This window comes from Penaeus vannamei, chromosome 35 (assembly GCF_042767895.1).
Source record: "Penaeus vannamei isolate JL-2024 chromosome 35, ASM4276789v1, whole genome shotgun sequence".
Classification (NCBI taxonomy): Eukaryota; Metazoa; Arthropoda; class Malacostraca; order Decapoda; family Penaeidae; genus Penaeus; species Penaeus vannamei.
The window spans coordinates 30,100,261-30,115,260 of NC_091583.1; the positions used below are offsets into that span (position 1 = coordinate 30,100,261).

Sequence of the window (15,000 nt, forward strand, 5' to 3'; positions counted from 1 at the left end):
TCCTGTATGTGAGCCCCTCAAACAGGCCGACAAGAAGCAGCAGCCGGGCGCAGGAGGTGTGCCGGGCCAGATCCCACCTACTGTGTCCCAACCTGGCCCCAGTCCTGGTGGTGTTCAGGGGCCACTGACAGGGCCACCAGGACCCCCTGGGCCACCTAATGTGCCTGGCCAGATGACTGCTGGACCGCCAGGCCAGAATGCTGGTCCTAGACCTGGTGGTGGGAGTGGGGTCAAGCGTGTATATGAAGGGGACAACCTGCCCCCCAACCTCTCTGGACCTCCAGGTCCCACAGACCCCATCATGCGGACACTGCGGCCACAAGTTCCCACTGCGGGAGTGCCTGGCATGGCTGCCAACAACCAGCAAGGAGGCCCTGGTGGTGTCCAAGGAGGCCCCACAGGTGTGCCTAATGCACCTGGCATGCCTGGCCAGATGGTGAGGCCAGGTGTGCCCAACAAGGGGCCCGATGGTACCATGATGGGCACCCCCACCTCTCAAGGCATGAATTCACCTAGCATGATCGGCCGAGGGCCCAATGCCGCTACGGGACCCATGAATACTCATCAGCCACAACAGATCATCAGCAAGCCTCCTAATGTCGGCATAAATCAAAACAGTCCTGTTGTGAGTACAATAGTAAGTATGGTTGACCAAATGGAAACACTGGCCAATTCCAATTACCATTTATGTTCTGTTTTATAACTTTTTTTATTATTAGCGTTTTTTATTTTTTATTTTTTTGTTTAATTTTGTTCAGTGTTTTGCTTTATTGAAGCTGTAATCTAATAAGGACAATATCTTTGTTTCCCTACAGTCTATACCTGAATGGCTGAACATCCCAAATCAGCCAGCACAGCTGCCTAGTGGCTTTGGTTCTGTTACTGCCAAGCCTGTGAAGGGGACCAAAGAGTGGCACCAAAGCATATCCAACGAGCTCAGAAACCACCTTGTACATAAGCTGTAAGTGGTGCCTCTTTCTTCCGTATTTTTCTTTCTGTTTGTTTCTAGGAAGTGGTATGTTGATCACAGTTTGTTAATGATTTTGCATTTAATTACATGTTTTTTTTTTTTGTAAATTCTTTGGATTTTTTTTGTTTAGACGTTTAGAGTAATCTCATGAAAGATTGATGATAGGTGATTAATTCATTTATGATATCATATATTAATTTCTTACCAGTCAAGACTATTGTATTTATTGCAGAATAACCAAAATTATTTTAATAAATTTCAAGACTTCTCTAATGGCATATTTTTCTTCACCTTTTATCCATTGAAAAACATACCTTTTCTCGTTGCAGTGTGCAAGCCATCTTCCCAACGCCAGACCCACAGGCAATGCTGGACAAGAGAATGCAGAACCTGGTTGCCTATGCCAGGAAGGTGGAAGGGGACATGTTTGAGATGGCAAACTCTAGAGTAAGTACTGTCTTCTTTCCTTCATACAGTGGGTGTTCTCTCAAGGTTCATTGTGTTTGCTGATAAAGAATAAGTAACTACATTTTCATATGATTTCAGTTTAGGTTATTAACTATTGTTTTTGATACATGTGTATGATAATTCTTGTGCATCTTATTTCTAACCTATAGTTCAGGGACTATGCTCATAAAGTATTCATACTTCATTTAATGTAAGGAATAGGCTGTTTTTTTATCAAGTTGAGTTTGTGTGAAAATCCCATGCTAATGTCACCCGCACCCCATTCCCTATAGCCTGAGTACTACCACCTCCTTGCTGAGAAAATCTACAAGATTCAGAAGGAGCTGGAAGAGAAGCGTCTCCAGAGGAAACAGACCACTCCAGGGGTGACAGGACCCCAGGGCCCTCAGGGTCCTCCTGGACCTCCAGGACCTCCTGGGCCCCCAGGACCACCAGGGCCACCAGGACCCCCTGGCCCACCTGGCCCTCCAGGGCCACCAGGGCCACCGGGCTCCCTTGTGGCTCCGAGTCCGATCCTTACTCCAACCACATCAGGAGCCAGCAGCATCGGTAAGGACCTGTTTGTGGTGGAAGAAGGCTTTGCTCTTCAGATTTGAAAGACCATTTTACAAGCAGTCGCACAGTGTCACTTAACTTTGGGTTTATTTATTTTGTGTGTGTTTAGTTGATGTAAGATAGTATTTTCTGTCAAATCCTTTATCTGTAATTGTCCTTAGCATAGCAAATTCAAACTGACTTAAACTCTGTAAGTAACCAGCACCTCTCTCCCCTGTGCAGCAGGAATGGCAGGTCGCCCGACAGGGCCGCGGCCGGTGCACCCCCAGGGTAGCCTGCTCTCCACCAACCCTCTGGCAACTAACCAAGTGTCTCAGCCCACCTCCATCTGCCAGCCAAGCAGCAATGCGCAGATGGGCATGGGCCCCCTCCCCATCACCACCAGCGCCTCCACCACCACCACCAACAGCAGCATGGCTGGGCAGTTCCCAGGAGGTCCCGTCCCGCACAACGACATGCTGCAGGGGCCTAGGCCTAGTGTTCCACCACCACCTTACAGCACGCCCAATGATACGCCTATCATGAACCAGATGGCCAACCGGACCTCACCCGCTATACCTGTATCTTCTGTAGCAGCCACCCTGGGCATCCCTATCAGCATGGCCTCGCAGTCAACCCCCAGTTCCATGGGAAGCCTCTCGTCCAATGAGAACTCCTTCCCGCCCACATCTCAGCCAGGCATCATCACTACCAATGCCAACAGTGAAAACACAGTCATGCCCACGTCCATCCACACGAAGGACAGCTCTGTGGGAAGCCAACCAGTAGCTGTGGAAATGACCGAAGAGAAGCCTGAAAAGCCATGCAAGGTTGTGAAGATGGAGCCCATTGAGATCAAAACTGAGATCAAGACAGAGCCAGAGGAGACAGAAGGCAAGGAGATCAAGACGGAGCCCAAGAGTGAGCCCATGGAAGTGAGCACGGCCTCAGAGGAAGCCTCGGTCAAGCAGGAGATGGTGGTGAAGGAGGAACCCAAGAGCCCAGCTGCAAGCACCCCGAGTGAATCAGGCAAAAGCAATGAAACAGGTAGTAAAGGTGACAAGCCTACCAGTAGTGCAGTGGTGCCCATTCCAAGACCTGCTCCCACTCCTCCCAAACCAACGCCTGTGCCCTCTACCCCAGCCAAAGAACGCCCACCTCTCTTTAAACCAGATGAGCTGCGGCAACACCTTGTCCCCACTTTGGAGAAATTGTATCGGCAGGATCCGGAGTCCATTCCGTTCCGCCAACCAGTTGACCCTTCTGCTTTGGGCATCCCCGATTACTTTGACATCATCAAGAAGCCCATGGACTTATCCACCATCAAGCGAAAACTGGACACAGGGCAGTACACAGATCCTTGGGACTATGTGGATGATGTCTGGCTCATGTTCGACAATGCATGGATATACAACAGGAAGACATCCCGAGTTTACAGATATTGCACAAAGGTAATGCTGTCATTTTAGTAACCCTGACCATTTTAGACAGGGAGTTAAAGTCATATGGTGATGTTGAAGGTAGTTGTCAGAATTTTTAATGATGTACCACAATTTTTTTTCTTGTTTTATTTTTAAATATCTTTCTCCCACCTTACAGCTTGCAGAAGTGTTTGAACAGGAAATTGATCCTGTCATGCAGTCACTGGGTTACTGCTGTGGCCGCAAGTATACTTTCAATCCCCAGGTGCTGTGTTGTTATGGGAAACAACTTTGCACTATTCCTCGTGATGCCAAATACTACAGCTACCAGAATAGGTTAGTGCTTGTTACAGTTCATATTAATGGGCCATGCTCTTACATAATGACAAAAGTAAGGAATGGACATTTACCTTGTACATTTACATTATTACAGTCAGCCGATTTGTACAAGATCAAGATGGAAATGATTTTTACTAATGAATTTTCTCTTTCTCCACAGATATACATATTGTTATAAATGTTTCAATGATTTACAAGGAGACACAATAACTCTGGGGGATGATCCTTCTCAGCCAGCTCTGTAAGTATTGTAAAGGCTTTATACGTAATGTTATTAAGTTAGATAATTATCATCCTAAATGATTCAAATTTGTTGTACAGAATGTTTATTAAGTCTATTGTAATTTCTTTGAAGGACAATCAAGAAATCGCAGTTCCAAGAGATGAAGAACGATGCCTTGGACCTAGAGCCCTTGGTGGAGTGCCTTGAGTGTGGCCGTAAGCAGCACCAGATCTGCGTTGCTTACCTGGAGACCATTTGGCCGCAAGGTTTTGTCTGTGATCTCTGCCACAAGAAGAAAAACACCAAACGTAAAGAGAACAAATTCACGGCTAAGAAGCTGCCAACCACCAAGCTCAGCAACTTCTTGGAGACGCGTGTCAACAACTTCCTGAAGAAAAAGGAGGCTGGAGCTGGAGATGTCTATATCAGAGTGGTGTCATCCACAGACAAGGTGGTGGAGGTCAAGGGAGGCATGAAAACCAGGTGAGATCCGCAGCACTCTTACACTTCTACTCCAGGCTCCCAATTCAGTCTGGAGTCATTGTATTTAAATAATTTCCCAGTGTGTAGGATTAGTAGCTGAAGCATATTGATACATATTTTTTTAAGGTGTGCTTTTGCAATCCCATTCATTATTTGAACCTTTGCATGAGGGTGAATGGAAGAATATATTTGGTTTAAATTTGAATTGTAGAACCCATTTAACCCAAGTCTTGTTTTCTTCCAGATTTGTGGATACAGGGCAGCTGTCACCAGAGTTCCCATATCGTGCCAAAGCATTATTTGCGTACGAAGTAATTGATGGAATGGATGTGTGTTTCTTTGGCATGCACGTCCAGGAGTATGGTTCTGACAGTCCCACACCAAACACACGACGTGTGTACCTGGCCTACCTGGACAGTGTACACTTCTTCAAGCCCAGACAGTACAGAACAGCAGTTTATCATGAAATCCTTCTGGGCTATCTCGACTATGTAAAGCAGTTAGGGTATGTATAATAAATTTATATGTATAAATTTATTTTAAATCCTTAAAGTTACTGTCTTTTCTCCCCCCTCACAGTGACTTGATTTTAGTGCTTTGAGTTTAGTAGAAGAATTGATGCCATATCCTAAATGTCTTTGAACTTTCCAGGTACACCATGGCACATATTTGGGCCTGTCCACCCTCAGAGGGAGATGATTACATCTTCCACTGCCATCCGCCCGACCAGAAAATTCCAAAGCCAAAGCGATTGCAAGAGTGGTATAAGAAGATGCTGGACAAGGGCATCATAGAGAGAATAGTGTTAGACTACAAGGACATTCACAAACAGGCCTTTGAGGACAACTTAAAGTCTCCTGCAGAGTTACCATACTTTGAGGGTGACTTCTGGCCCAATGTGATGGAGGAGAGCATAAAGGAGCTGGACCAGGAGGAGGAGGAGAAGCGAAAGCAGGAGGAAGCGGCAGCAGCAGAGGCCGCGGCACAGGCTGCTATGGGTGTGGAGGAAGAGGAGGAGACCAGTCAGGATGGCAAGAAGAAGGGGCAGAAGAAACACAAAAATAAGAACAAAAGTAAAAGCCAGCAGAAGAACAAGTCAAAGAGCAAGAATAATGCAGCAGGCTGCAATGATCTTGCTCAGAAGATATTTGTCACAATGGAGAAACACAAAGATGTTTTCTTTGTCATTAGACTGCACAGTGCTCAGTCTGCTGTGAGTTTACCCCCCATCCAAGACCCTGACCCCATTATGGTATGTGATCTCATGGATGGCAGAGATGCCTTCCTCACCTTAGCCAGTGAACGCCACCTAGAGTTCTCTTCCCTGCGTCGCGCCAAGTACTCCACCATGATCATGATGTACGAGCTACATAACCAGGGACAGGACCGTTTTGTGTACACTTGCAACCATTGCAAGACTCATGTGGAAACGCGCTACCATTGCCAGGAGTGCGACGACTTCGACTTGTGCACGTCATGCTTCAAGTCGGAGGGCCACCCTCACAAGATGATCAAGCTGGGCCTGGATCTGGAGGATGGTGTGTCCACAGAGAGCAAGAACCTGAACCCTCAGGAAGCCCGCAAACAGTCCATACAACGGTGCATCCAGTCCCTGGTGCATGCTTCTCAGTGCAGAGATGCCAACTGCAGGCTCCCATCTTGCCAGAAGATGAAGCGTGTCTTGTCCCACACCAAGTCATGCAAAAAGAAGAATAATGGTGGATGTGCAATTTGTAAGCAGCTCATTGCCCTTTGCTGCTACCATGCCAGAAACTGCAAAGAGCAGAGATGTGTTGTGCCGTACTGCTCCAACATCAAGCAGAAGTTGCGCCAGCAGGAGATGCAACAGAGGTTCCAGCAGCAGCAGCTGATGAAGAGAAGAATGCAGCAAATGAATGCCCGCATGATCAGCTGTGGCAACCCTCAACAAGCAGCTTCGACTCCACAACCAGTCCAGAGTCCCATCCACACTTCACAGCCCAGCGTGAAGCCTTCCGCACAGGGCCCTTCACCCAATGTCATGAAGGCCATCGCACAGGTAATATTACTCTGGTGAATTAGGGACAAAGAGTGAGTGTGTGAATGAATTATGTTAATGGGAGAATGCTCTTTGTTCTTAAATTTTTTATAGAGATCATATTAATTTTTCATAATACAGTTATCTTGCCTCATGAGGTAACTGAAATGTCAGACAGTTCATGTTTTGATTGCTCATGGTGTCCTGCATTTCCCAGGTTCAGGAAGAGGCAGCCAGGCAGACGGGGCCAGCTACAGCCGTGAGCTATGGGAAGGGCAACCCAGGCAATGGTGCAGTGTCGCAGGCCCCCATGATGCCTCCCCCCATCACTCCACAGCAGCAGGTGCGGCCTGCAATCCCGGTCAACACGATGGCCCCCATCACCAGTATGGGGCCACAGGTGTCTCAGATGAACTCCATGGGGAAACCCAATGCCATCATGCAGCAACAGCAGCACCAGCAACAACAACAGCACCAACAGCAGCAACAACAACAGCAGCAGCAACAGCAACAACAGCAGCAGCAGCAGCAGGCACCACAGCAGAACAGAGCTTTGCCAGGAATGGAGATGATGTGGAACAGGTATGCACAGAAGTGGAATATGTATCCCACAGTAATTTTGCTTCATTTAGATCTATGCATATATTATACTTATTTTAATCAAATTTTGTATTGTATTTTGAAGATGCACATTGAATTTAGGCTGATATAGAGTTTTTTCCTTTTTTTTCCCATCTATTTTTCTTTTCCTCTTTTTTTCTTGTTTTTGATATATATTTTTTCATGTCTGTACCTCTTCTCTTCTATTTTTGTATCCCCTTTTCTCTGTCATCTGCTGCTTTTGCTACTGTTTTTCTTTTTAGTTTTGTTAAAGGTTTATACATGTGCTCTTCAGCTTAATCCAGCATTTCAATTCAGGTAGTAACCCAGTTCTCAGGTAGAATATGGCACTTGCCTTTCTGAGCTGCCTAATTCTGTGTTATCTTAAAACTAGAACTCTCTGCCTGTGTATTTGTATTATGATAGTTTGGATTTCTGCAAGTATCTAATGCCCTATCTATGAACAGTTACATTAAAAGCAATCCTTTCATAAAGGCATTCTGTCTTTTGTTTTTATGATAATGAGAGGAGACATAACATACTTGATCTTATGTTAACTGCACCCTTTATTCCTTCAATGATCGTGTAATCATCTGTGTAGATTGCTGAAGCAGAGATAATTAAATGAGTCCCCATTGACCTGAATTTTTTCGTTGCAGGTACCCCAACCCTGGAGGCATGCCAGGGCAGCCCCAGCAGGGCCAGGCAGGTGGCATCAGACCAGGCATGATGGCCCAGCCCAACCAGGTGGCCCAGCACAGTGGAGCCCCTGGCCCACCTCCTGTCATGGGTCCTCCTGGGCAACCAGGTCAGCCTGGACAGCCTGGGCAGCCTGGCACGCAGCCACAGAGGAATGCCACCCAGGCTCTGCAGCAGCTCCTACAAACCTTGAAGAACCCATCAAGCCAGCACCAGCAGTCAGAGGTCCTACATATACTCAAAACGCACCCTCAGCTGATGGCAGCTTTCATCAGACATCGTCAGATTCAGCAGCAGAGTCAGCAGCCCCCACAACCAAATCCTCAGCAACCCCCTCAGCAACCCCCACAGGGACCAGGTGGCCAGCCAGGCATGATCGCTCCATGTGGGAGCATGCCTGGGACTGTGCAAGGCTCCATGCAGCCCACAGGGATGCAGCCTACAGGCATGCAACCCACGGGAATGCAGCCCAACATCCAGCCTGGGAACATGCAAGGTGGCATCGTCAACCAGATGGGCACCAACCCACCCATGCAGGGACAACAGCAGCCCATGGGCGTTCCTCCCACCCAGAGCAACATGTCCCATCAGCAGCAGTGGTACCAGCAACAAAAAATATTTCAGATAAGGCAGCAGCAACAGCAGCAGCAGCAACAACAGCAACAGCAGCAGCAGCAATCTCAGCAACCAGGGGGCTTCCAGCAGCCACAGGCGCCCATGGGGTATCCCCAGAGACGGCAAATGAACTTCCCTCAGCAGCATAATTTCCAGGGCGGCGATGGCCAGTTCGGCCAGGGTTTCCCGCAGCAGCAGCAGCAACAGCAGATGTTGATGCAGCAGCAGCAGATGAAGCCGGTGCCGCCTTCAATGTCGCCCCAGACCGTGGCGCCTGGCATGATGCCGCCGGGGTCCGCCATGACCAACCCGTCCCCACAGCAGCTGATGCAGACGGTGACGTCCCCTCCCCCCAGTAACCTCCCCCAGACGGTGCGGTCGCCGCAGCCCAACCCGTCGCCCCGCAACCACGGTCCCATCCCGTCCCCGCGTGCCGGGCCAGTGCCGTCGCCGCACCACCCTGCGCCCGTGCACTCGCCACACCCGGGCAGCCAGCAAGGCCCTACCATGGGGGCCAGCGGCACCCCCGGGGACTCCATGATGCTGTCGCAGCTGGGGCCGGGCAGCGGGCACCAAGGTCACCAAGCACTGCCACCCTTGCAGCCTGCCAACAACCAACAAATGGGGGGCATGGTGGCGACCTCTGAAGCCGATGTAACTCCTCAAGACAAACTCACAAAGTTTGTTGAGACATTATAGTACCAGTGTGCTACTTAGCCCTTGTAGATAGTCTCTTGTAAATATTTTGTATGTAAGTCTCTGATTCTCATACAGACTACAAATTGTGATTGTTATTTTTGCAGTGCTTTATATCTGCAAAACAGGAAAGATATTATGCTTCCTTGAAGCAAAACCAGAGGACATACTGCAGACCCCGAGCTGAAAACTCATGCCAATTCCTTAAAAGACAATTTAATTGCCCTCTGCGGGGCCTCTAGGCTTATGGAAGACTAAGAAAATGAACTCGGTATGAAAGTTACAAAAAGGAGATTGTCTTGAAAATTTTTTATTACAGTAACTTTGTACAACTTTGCATTAGTCATTAATTTTGGGCAGTTGCTGTCTTGTTTATAATTTGAAGAGTGCAAATAGGTCTTTGCCAAGGTATTAGCTAGACATGTTTGGTGCATTCTAGCTTGCTGAAATACTAGAGCAGGATGTACTGAGGAGATTGTGCCTGTACATTTCTGCACAATAAATGATGAAAGAGTAAAATGTAATGGTTTTGTTATGCCCCTGCCCCCCCTATACCCCAGCTGCAGAACACAGTGCGGGCACAACCTCAACAGTGACCTCCCTCATCTTTGACATTCCCTGTAGGTAACGCACTTGTCCGGGAGGTCCGCTGTCTCTGCCGGTGCTGTCTGTCGCGGCAGCTCAGGGGAGAGGGCAGTAGGGGGAAAGTGTTCACATGCAGCGGACCCGAGCGAAAGCTGCTGCTGCTGCTGCTACCACCACCGTCACCCCCCTGTGTAAAAAAAAAAAAAAAGTTGGTAGCAGTGCCCACTGGCGCCCCGAGCACGCCGCCCGGCCAGCAGCCGCGAGGGGCGCCGAGTGGGCCACCCTTGAGGGAGGGTGTGTGGGGGAGGAAGCCGCAGCCAGTTCTCCTCTCGTCACGTCGCCTCACCCACCTGTCCTCTATACAGTTCTTTAATTTATTTCTCTTTAAAGATTGATAAGTTTGTTTTCACATTTTCCAACGCTCAACGTGATGTATGTATGTAAATTGTTGATTGTATTGTCTACCAACACCTGCTCATTGGAAGTTCCCGTTCTCGTCCTGTACAATGTATTTTAATGGGCATATTAAATTTTTTAACTGTCTGGTCCCCCACTTTGTTATGTTTAATGTTGACCAATGAGGAAGTGTTGAACAGAGGATTTGATTATTTTATAATAAATATATGACGAATTGAATATTTCTACTTTACCTTGGAATAAAGTTAAGGTGCTTTGACTGTCTCCCACTTTATCTTTCCTGTAGGTTTAGTGAGGAAAAGTGTGTATCCCCAAAGAAAAATCATAAGTATGGTTCAGTGGAATTTTAGTCTTGAAAATTGATTTGATTGCATACGCATAAGTTTGATCTGATGAAGTATGGAAGTTTGCAAACTCAAAACTTTTTTTCCTTATTTTTTTTTCTAATTACTGAAAGTGTTTCCTATTAATGATTGAGTAGCCCACTCTTGCCCTTATACCCCCGGAAGGGTCTTCTATTAACGGGCAAAATTGAATACCAAATTGAATGTAAACCTCAAGTTATAAATGAGAACAACTACGGAAAAGCAGAGAGGTTTAATAAGTGACCTCAGTAAGTGTTAAGGGATGGTATAACTCGGATCTTGATAAAAGTTTGAAAAAGTAAAAAAAAATTGACCTTATCAAATTGACACAGTCATAAAAATTACACAACACCACACCCCTACTATAGACCACAGCCCTTGCCTCATAATTTTGCACGCATATTTCTCCCCCTTTCCTATCTTATCTTCATTCCTTCTGCCCACATCTCAAAGTGTGAGGCCCGTGCTGAAAAGCCGAGAGGCTGGCGAGGTGTCTTGAACGGCCTTCGTATTCCGTTTGCACTTTCCTCTTCACCCTTTTCACTGCCATTCTAACCTACAGCGCTCTACAACTTTTTGCCCAGATCATTAACTCATTTACCCATTTCGCCACATTATCCTCGTACTTTATGGCCTTTCCTCACCTGGGGCTTCACCCCCAAGCCTCACCATGTCGCTATATTTTGAATACGACGCTAATGAGCTTACGTGTGGACGCGGCAGAAAATGTTTAATAAAGAAAAAAGAATTCTGTCGACTGCGTAAGATGTGAGCCGTGCTTTGCGTCTTCCCTGAAAAGCCTTCGTACTCTTTTTGCTATTTCCTCTTGGGTCCTTTTCTCTACCGTACTAGCCTGCAGCGCTCGACAATCTTTGACAACAAATATATTTTGTCTTATTCCTCAAACTCATTTGTACCCTTTTCCGCCACACCCTTTTTTTGCCACAATACTTTATCACTGCTGTATGACCTCTGATGTCTGGCACATTACTTGCTTTGGCCATTAAACATTCTGGGAATCCACTAACATCTGAACCAAAAAACACCAATGCACTCTGAATCACCTCAAACGTTGACTGCAGAAAATTTTCAACAAATAAATAAATCCACTACACCAAGGGTGGCTAACCAGTCAATCGCGATCGACTGGTCGTTCACAAGCCTGTTTTAAGTCAATCACACTACTGTACCTGTTAGTAATTCGTCCTTCAGAAGCTGTCATGCAAATTGCTGCAATAGCATATCCAAGTACTCGTGATACTTGGATTATCATATATCTCTTCTTTTTCTGGAAATAAGTTATACTTATATTTATAATGATGTACATGTGTGAACAACATACCATTATTTAAGTTTGGAGCTTAGGCTGGTAGATCGCGCCAGGGCAACTGTAGAAAAAGTAGATCATATCTCACAAATGGTTGGCCACCCTTGCACTACACCATACCCTACCTTAGCTTAGCTTCTTACCCTACCTTACCCTAACCCAACCCTACCATACCTTCCCTTACCCTACCTTATTTCCCTTGCTCTAACTTACCTTGCCCTACCTGCCCCTACTCTACCCTACCTTACCTACCCTACTTTACCTTACCGAACCATATCCCTACCTCTCCCTATCCTTTCCTTTCCTCTTTCCTTCCCTTCCCTCTTCTAGTCTGCAAATGTTATACTGTGCTTTAGTGATCCATGATATTTGATGTCTGGCACATTTATTTTGTTCTGTAACCTTCTTTACCATTAACCACTTTCGAATATTCCGCGGCGTCAGTAATTCCAAGATGAGTGCTGGTAAATCTTTGGTTCTCAATCTTTATGGTGTCGTTACCCCATTATTACCACCGTTACTCCCCTTTCCCATTGTTCTTAAGGTATGCATAGTTCAAGAAATTAAAATACAATTGTTGCAATGTAAGTTTTTAGTGTATTTTATGGGTGATTTTTTTTTTTTTTCTCAAGAACTATCGAATTTAGACCAGTCATGCCGTGGCCCCTCCACCATGAACTCTGCCTTAGCGGAGTGGCCTTCCCTGTCCGATCTTATCGACCCTTTCCTCGTCAATGTCAGAAATGGCGTTTTTCCACCCAACCAAACACCGTCACCGTTACACTATTCATGTCAAGTAATAACTGGATCTGAAAAGACTATCGTATATTGGCCGGGGCCAAAGAATGAAAAAGATTGGGAGCCACTGATTTAGACTTTATTCCTTTATTCCAAAATAGAAATGAAGCAGTGTCCTTTCCATTGCAAATTTGAACGAAATTATTATTTCTTTTGGTGCAATGAAAAAACACAATACCGTGTAGATAATATGGAAGAAAAACCCACAATGCACAAACTAGATTTATTGATGAAAGTGAGACTCATCAATAAATCTAGTTTGTGCATTGTGGGTTTTTCTTCCATTTCTTTTGGTGATTGATATTAATTTATTGTTGGTGCGAAAGCATGATGTAAGATTCGTCCAATGATAAAATATGAGGATTTACAGACCAAAGTGTACACGCATTACTCCACAGAACAATTACTTTTTCCCTCGTTACCCCTTCAAGAACATCATTACCATGCTATATCTGTGACACCAGCTGATGGGGGACCATGAATATCGGAACAGTGACTGTGAGAAGACCAAAGTAAATACAGGTCCTTGTGTTGGCAGAGAGAAAAAGAATTAAGAAACGTGAGGGTCGCCGCCTGCCTGGGTACCCGTAGAGCCAGTCAGCGCTCGTCAGCGTAGGTATCAGCCGCCCCAAGATCCTAGAGAGGGAAAAATGAGTAATTTGAGGGGCACCGCCTTCCCGGACGCACGCTGAAAGGAGGTACCTAGACGAGATCCGCGAGGACGTGTGGACGAATACCCCGCCGAGTTAGGCTCTGGCTGGGTCACCCTAGGTCAACCGTCATGGTCATCTTGATTTCCCGCCAGGATCGCTGGTATCGACCCCCCCCCCCCAAGGCAAACGCACCTAGCAACGCGTAGGAGGGGGGGGGGTCGCACAAGGGAAGGCGCTATTTTCTAACAGTGCTACGTATACCATATTGCTCAACTTTTCCGTTGTAAAAATAGGTAAATATTTGAAGAGTGACAATGAATAACATTGCTTACCTACAATTTCAATACTTTTTTTGAACTTTGATATGATTAAGAGAGATCATTTTCACTAACTATTGGACTGCAATTTTCACTCGATAAACTGGCTGTCATCACCTATTTCCCTCGTTGATTTAACTGTTCAGAGTATGGTTTTTGTCCCTTGAATATTGGCTGCAGTTCTGACAAGGGAGATTGCAAACTGCATTGAAAGAGGATAAGGATGAAGTCAGACATAAAGGAAGTAGAAGACCAGTCTATACGTAATCAGAAAAGCTGAAGAAAAGAATGTTAAAGCTATAAAAAATAATGCCTTTTTCTACTTTTACGCCAACAAATTCAAGAAAAGAGTGGAACTGGACCACTTGAAACGAGGGCACCTTGGCAGCTGACTAAAGGGAAACGGCTCGTCATCCTCGCAACCAATCGGGGGCGAGGTTTGAGACATCTCTCGGGGCTGCGTCGGGACGCCTCGGCCCGAAGGACAGTTGTTGGGAGACTGTTAAGCAAACGCCACTCCTTTCGGGTTGTCTTTTCCACTGAGGAAACTTTCCATTCCGGTGGCACTGCTGGGCACTGGTCTAGCCCTGCTGATGTGGCCCCCTGTCCGATCCGTTCGCTTGAGGTGCTGCTATCCTGGAGTTCTCCCTCCGGAAATGGTCGAACTCCTTCAAGAGTAATATGAAGCAATAACTACAGACCTTGATCATTTGTTCAGAGCTGATATTAATAAACAGTCTCTACTATATAACTTTAATGCGAATACATCACTAAAACAATAAAATGCACCAACAGACTTAGCAGCTGGACCTGATAACATTCCTGGAAAAATACTGTAAATAAGGAAATCATCCCTTGCTCACTGAAGGAGGGAAACGGCCTTCCTGTGTCCACAAAGGCCAGGCGAAGAACTGCAGACCAGTGGCACCAGCATCTCAAGAATGATATTTGCAAGGTTAGAAAAATGGTCCAGTACCTCGACCAAGGAAACAAGATAAACCCTGGACCGCATGGCTTCAGAAAGGGCAGCTCCTTTCTGTCAAATCGTGAACCACTGCAAGGACACATGCGGAGAGAGAATAAAGAATTTGATGCAATATATTTAGACTTTCCAAAAGCTTTCCATAAAGTTACACCATGCATTTCTACTCCATAAGCTTGAGGGTTCTTGGGATCTGAGAAAAGGGAGGAATATAGATAATAGGTTTCAAACAAATTGCAAGGGAAAATAATAATGGATATCATTCCAATGAATCGACTGTTAGAAGTGGAGTGCCACAAGGCTCAGTTCTTGGGCCCTGTTGTTCCTAGTCACAGCCAGGGACATTGATGCAGATGTAAAACACCAGAAAAAGCATCTGTTGTAGATGATACTAAATAGGATAAGTACACTATTACGTTTAATAGAGAATCAAGTAAAGTAAGAGAGGCTCTGCAAGCCATTTGTAAACTGCATGACCTTCATTGCTGATG

At 46.1% G+C, this 15,000-nt stretch overlaps 1 protein-coding gene across 4 annotated transcripts in view; it reads left to right on the top strand.

Moving 5' to 3' along the window:
• Positions 1 to 10,282, top strand: part of nej (nejire) — an 11,265-nt gene extending 983 nt beyond the window's left edge. Inside the window, exons 2-13 of one of the 4 annotated variants that reach the window (XM_027360331.2) lie at positions 1 to 637; positions 816 to 961; positions 1,300 to 1,417; positions 1,711 to 1,987; positions 2,216 to 3,423; positions 3,572 to 3,729; positions 3,893 to 3,973; positions 4,088 to 4,438; positions 4,683 to 4,943; positions 5,090 to 6,476; positions 6,673 to 7,037; positions 7,715 to 10,282. The exon at positions 1 to 637 is cut by the window's left edge and continues 143 nt beyond it. In XM_027360331.2, coding sequence (XP_027216132.2) covers positions 1 to 637; positions 816 to 961; positions 1,300 to 1,417; positions 1,711 to 1,987; positions 2,216 to 3,423; positions 3,572 to 3,729; positions 3,893 to 3,973; positions 4,088 to 4,438; positions 4,683 to 4,943; positions 5,090 to 6,476; positions 6,673 to 7,037; positions 7,715 to 9,068 — 6,343 coding nt within the window. In that variant the 3' untranslated portion in view covers positions 9,069 to 10,282. The remainder of the gene's footprint in view (positions 638 to 815; positions 962 to 1,299; positions 1,418 to 1,710; positions 1,988 to 2,215; positions 3,424 to 3,571; positions 3,730 to 3,892; positions 3,974 to 4,087; positions 4,439 to 4,682; positions 4,944 to 5,089; positions 6,477 to 6,672; positions 7,038 to 7,714) is intronic. The other 3 variants (XM_070114005.1, XM_070114004.1, XM_070114006.1) reach the window with 3 other exon arrangements.
• Positions 10,283 to 15,000: the final 4,718 nt, after the last annotated feature.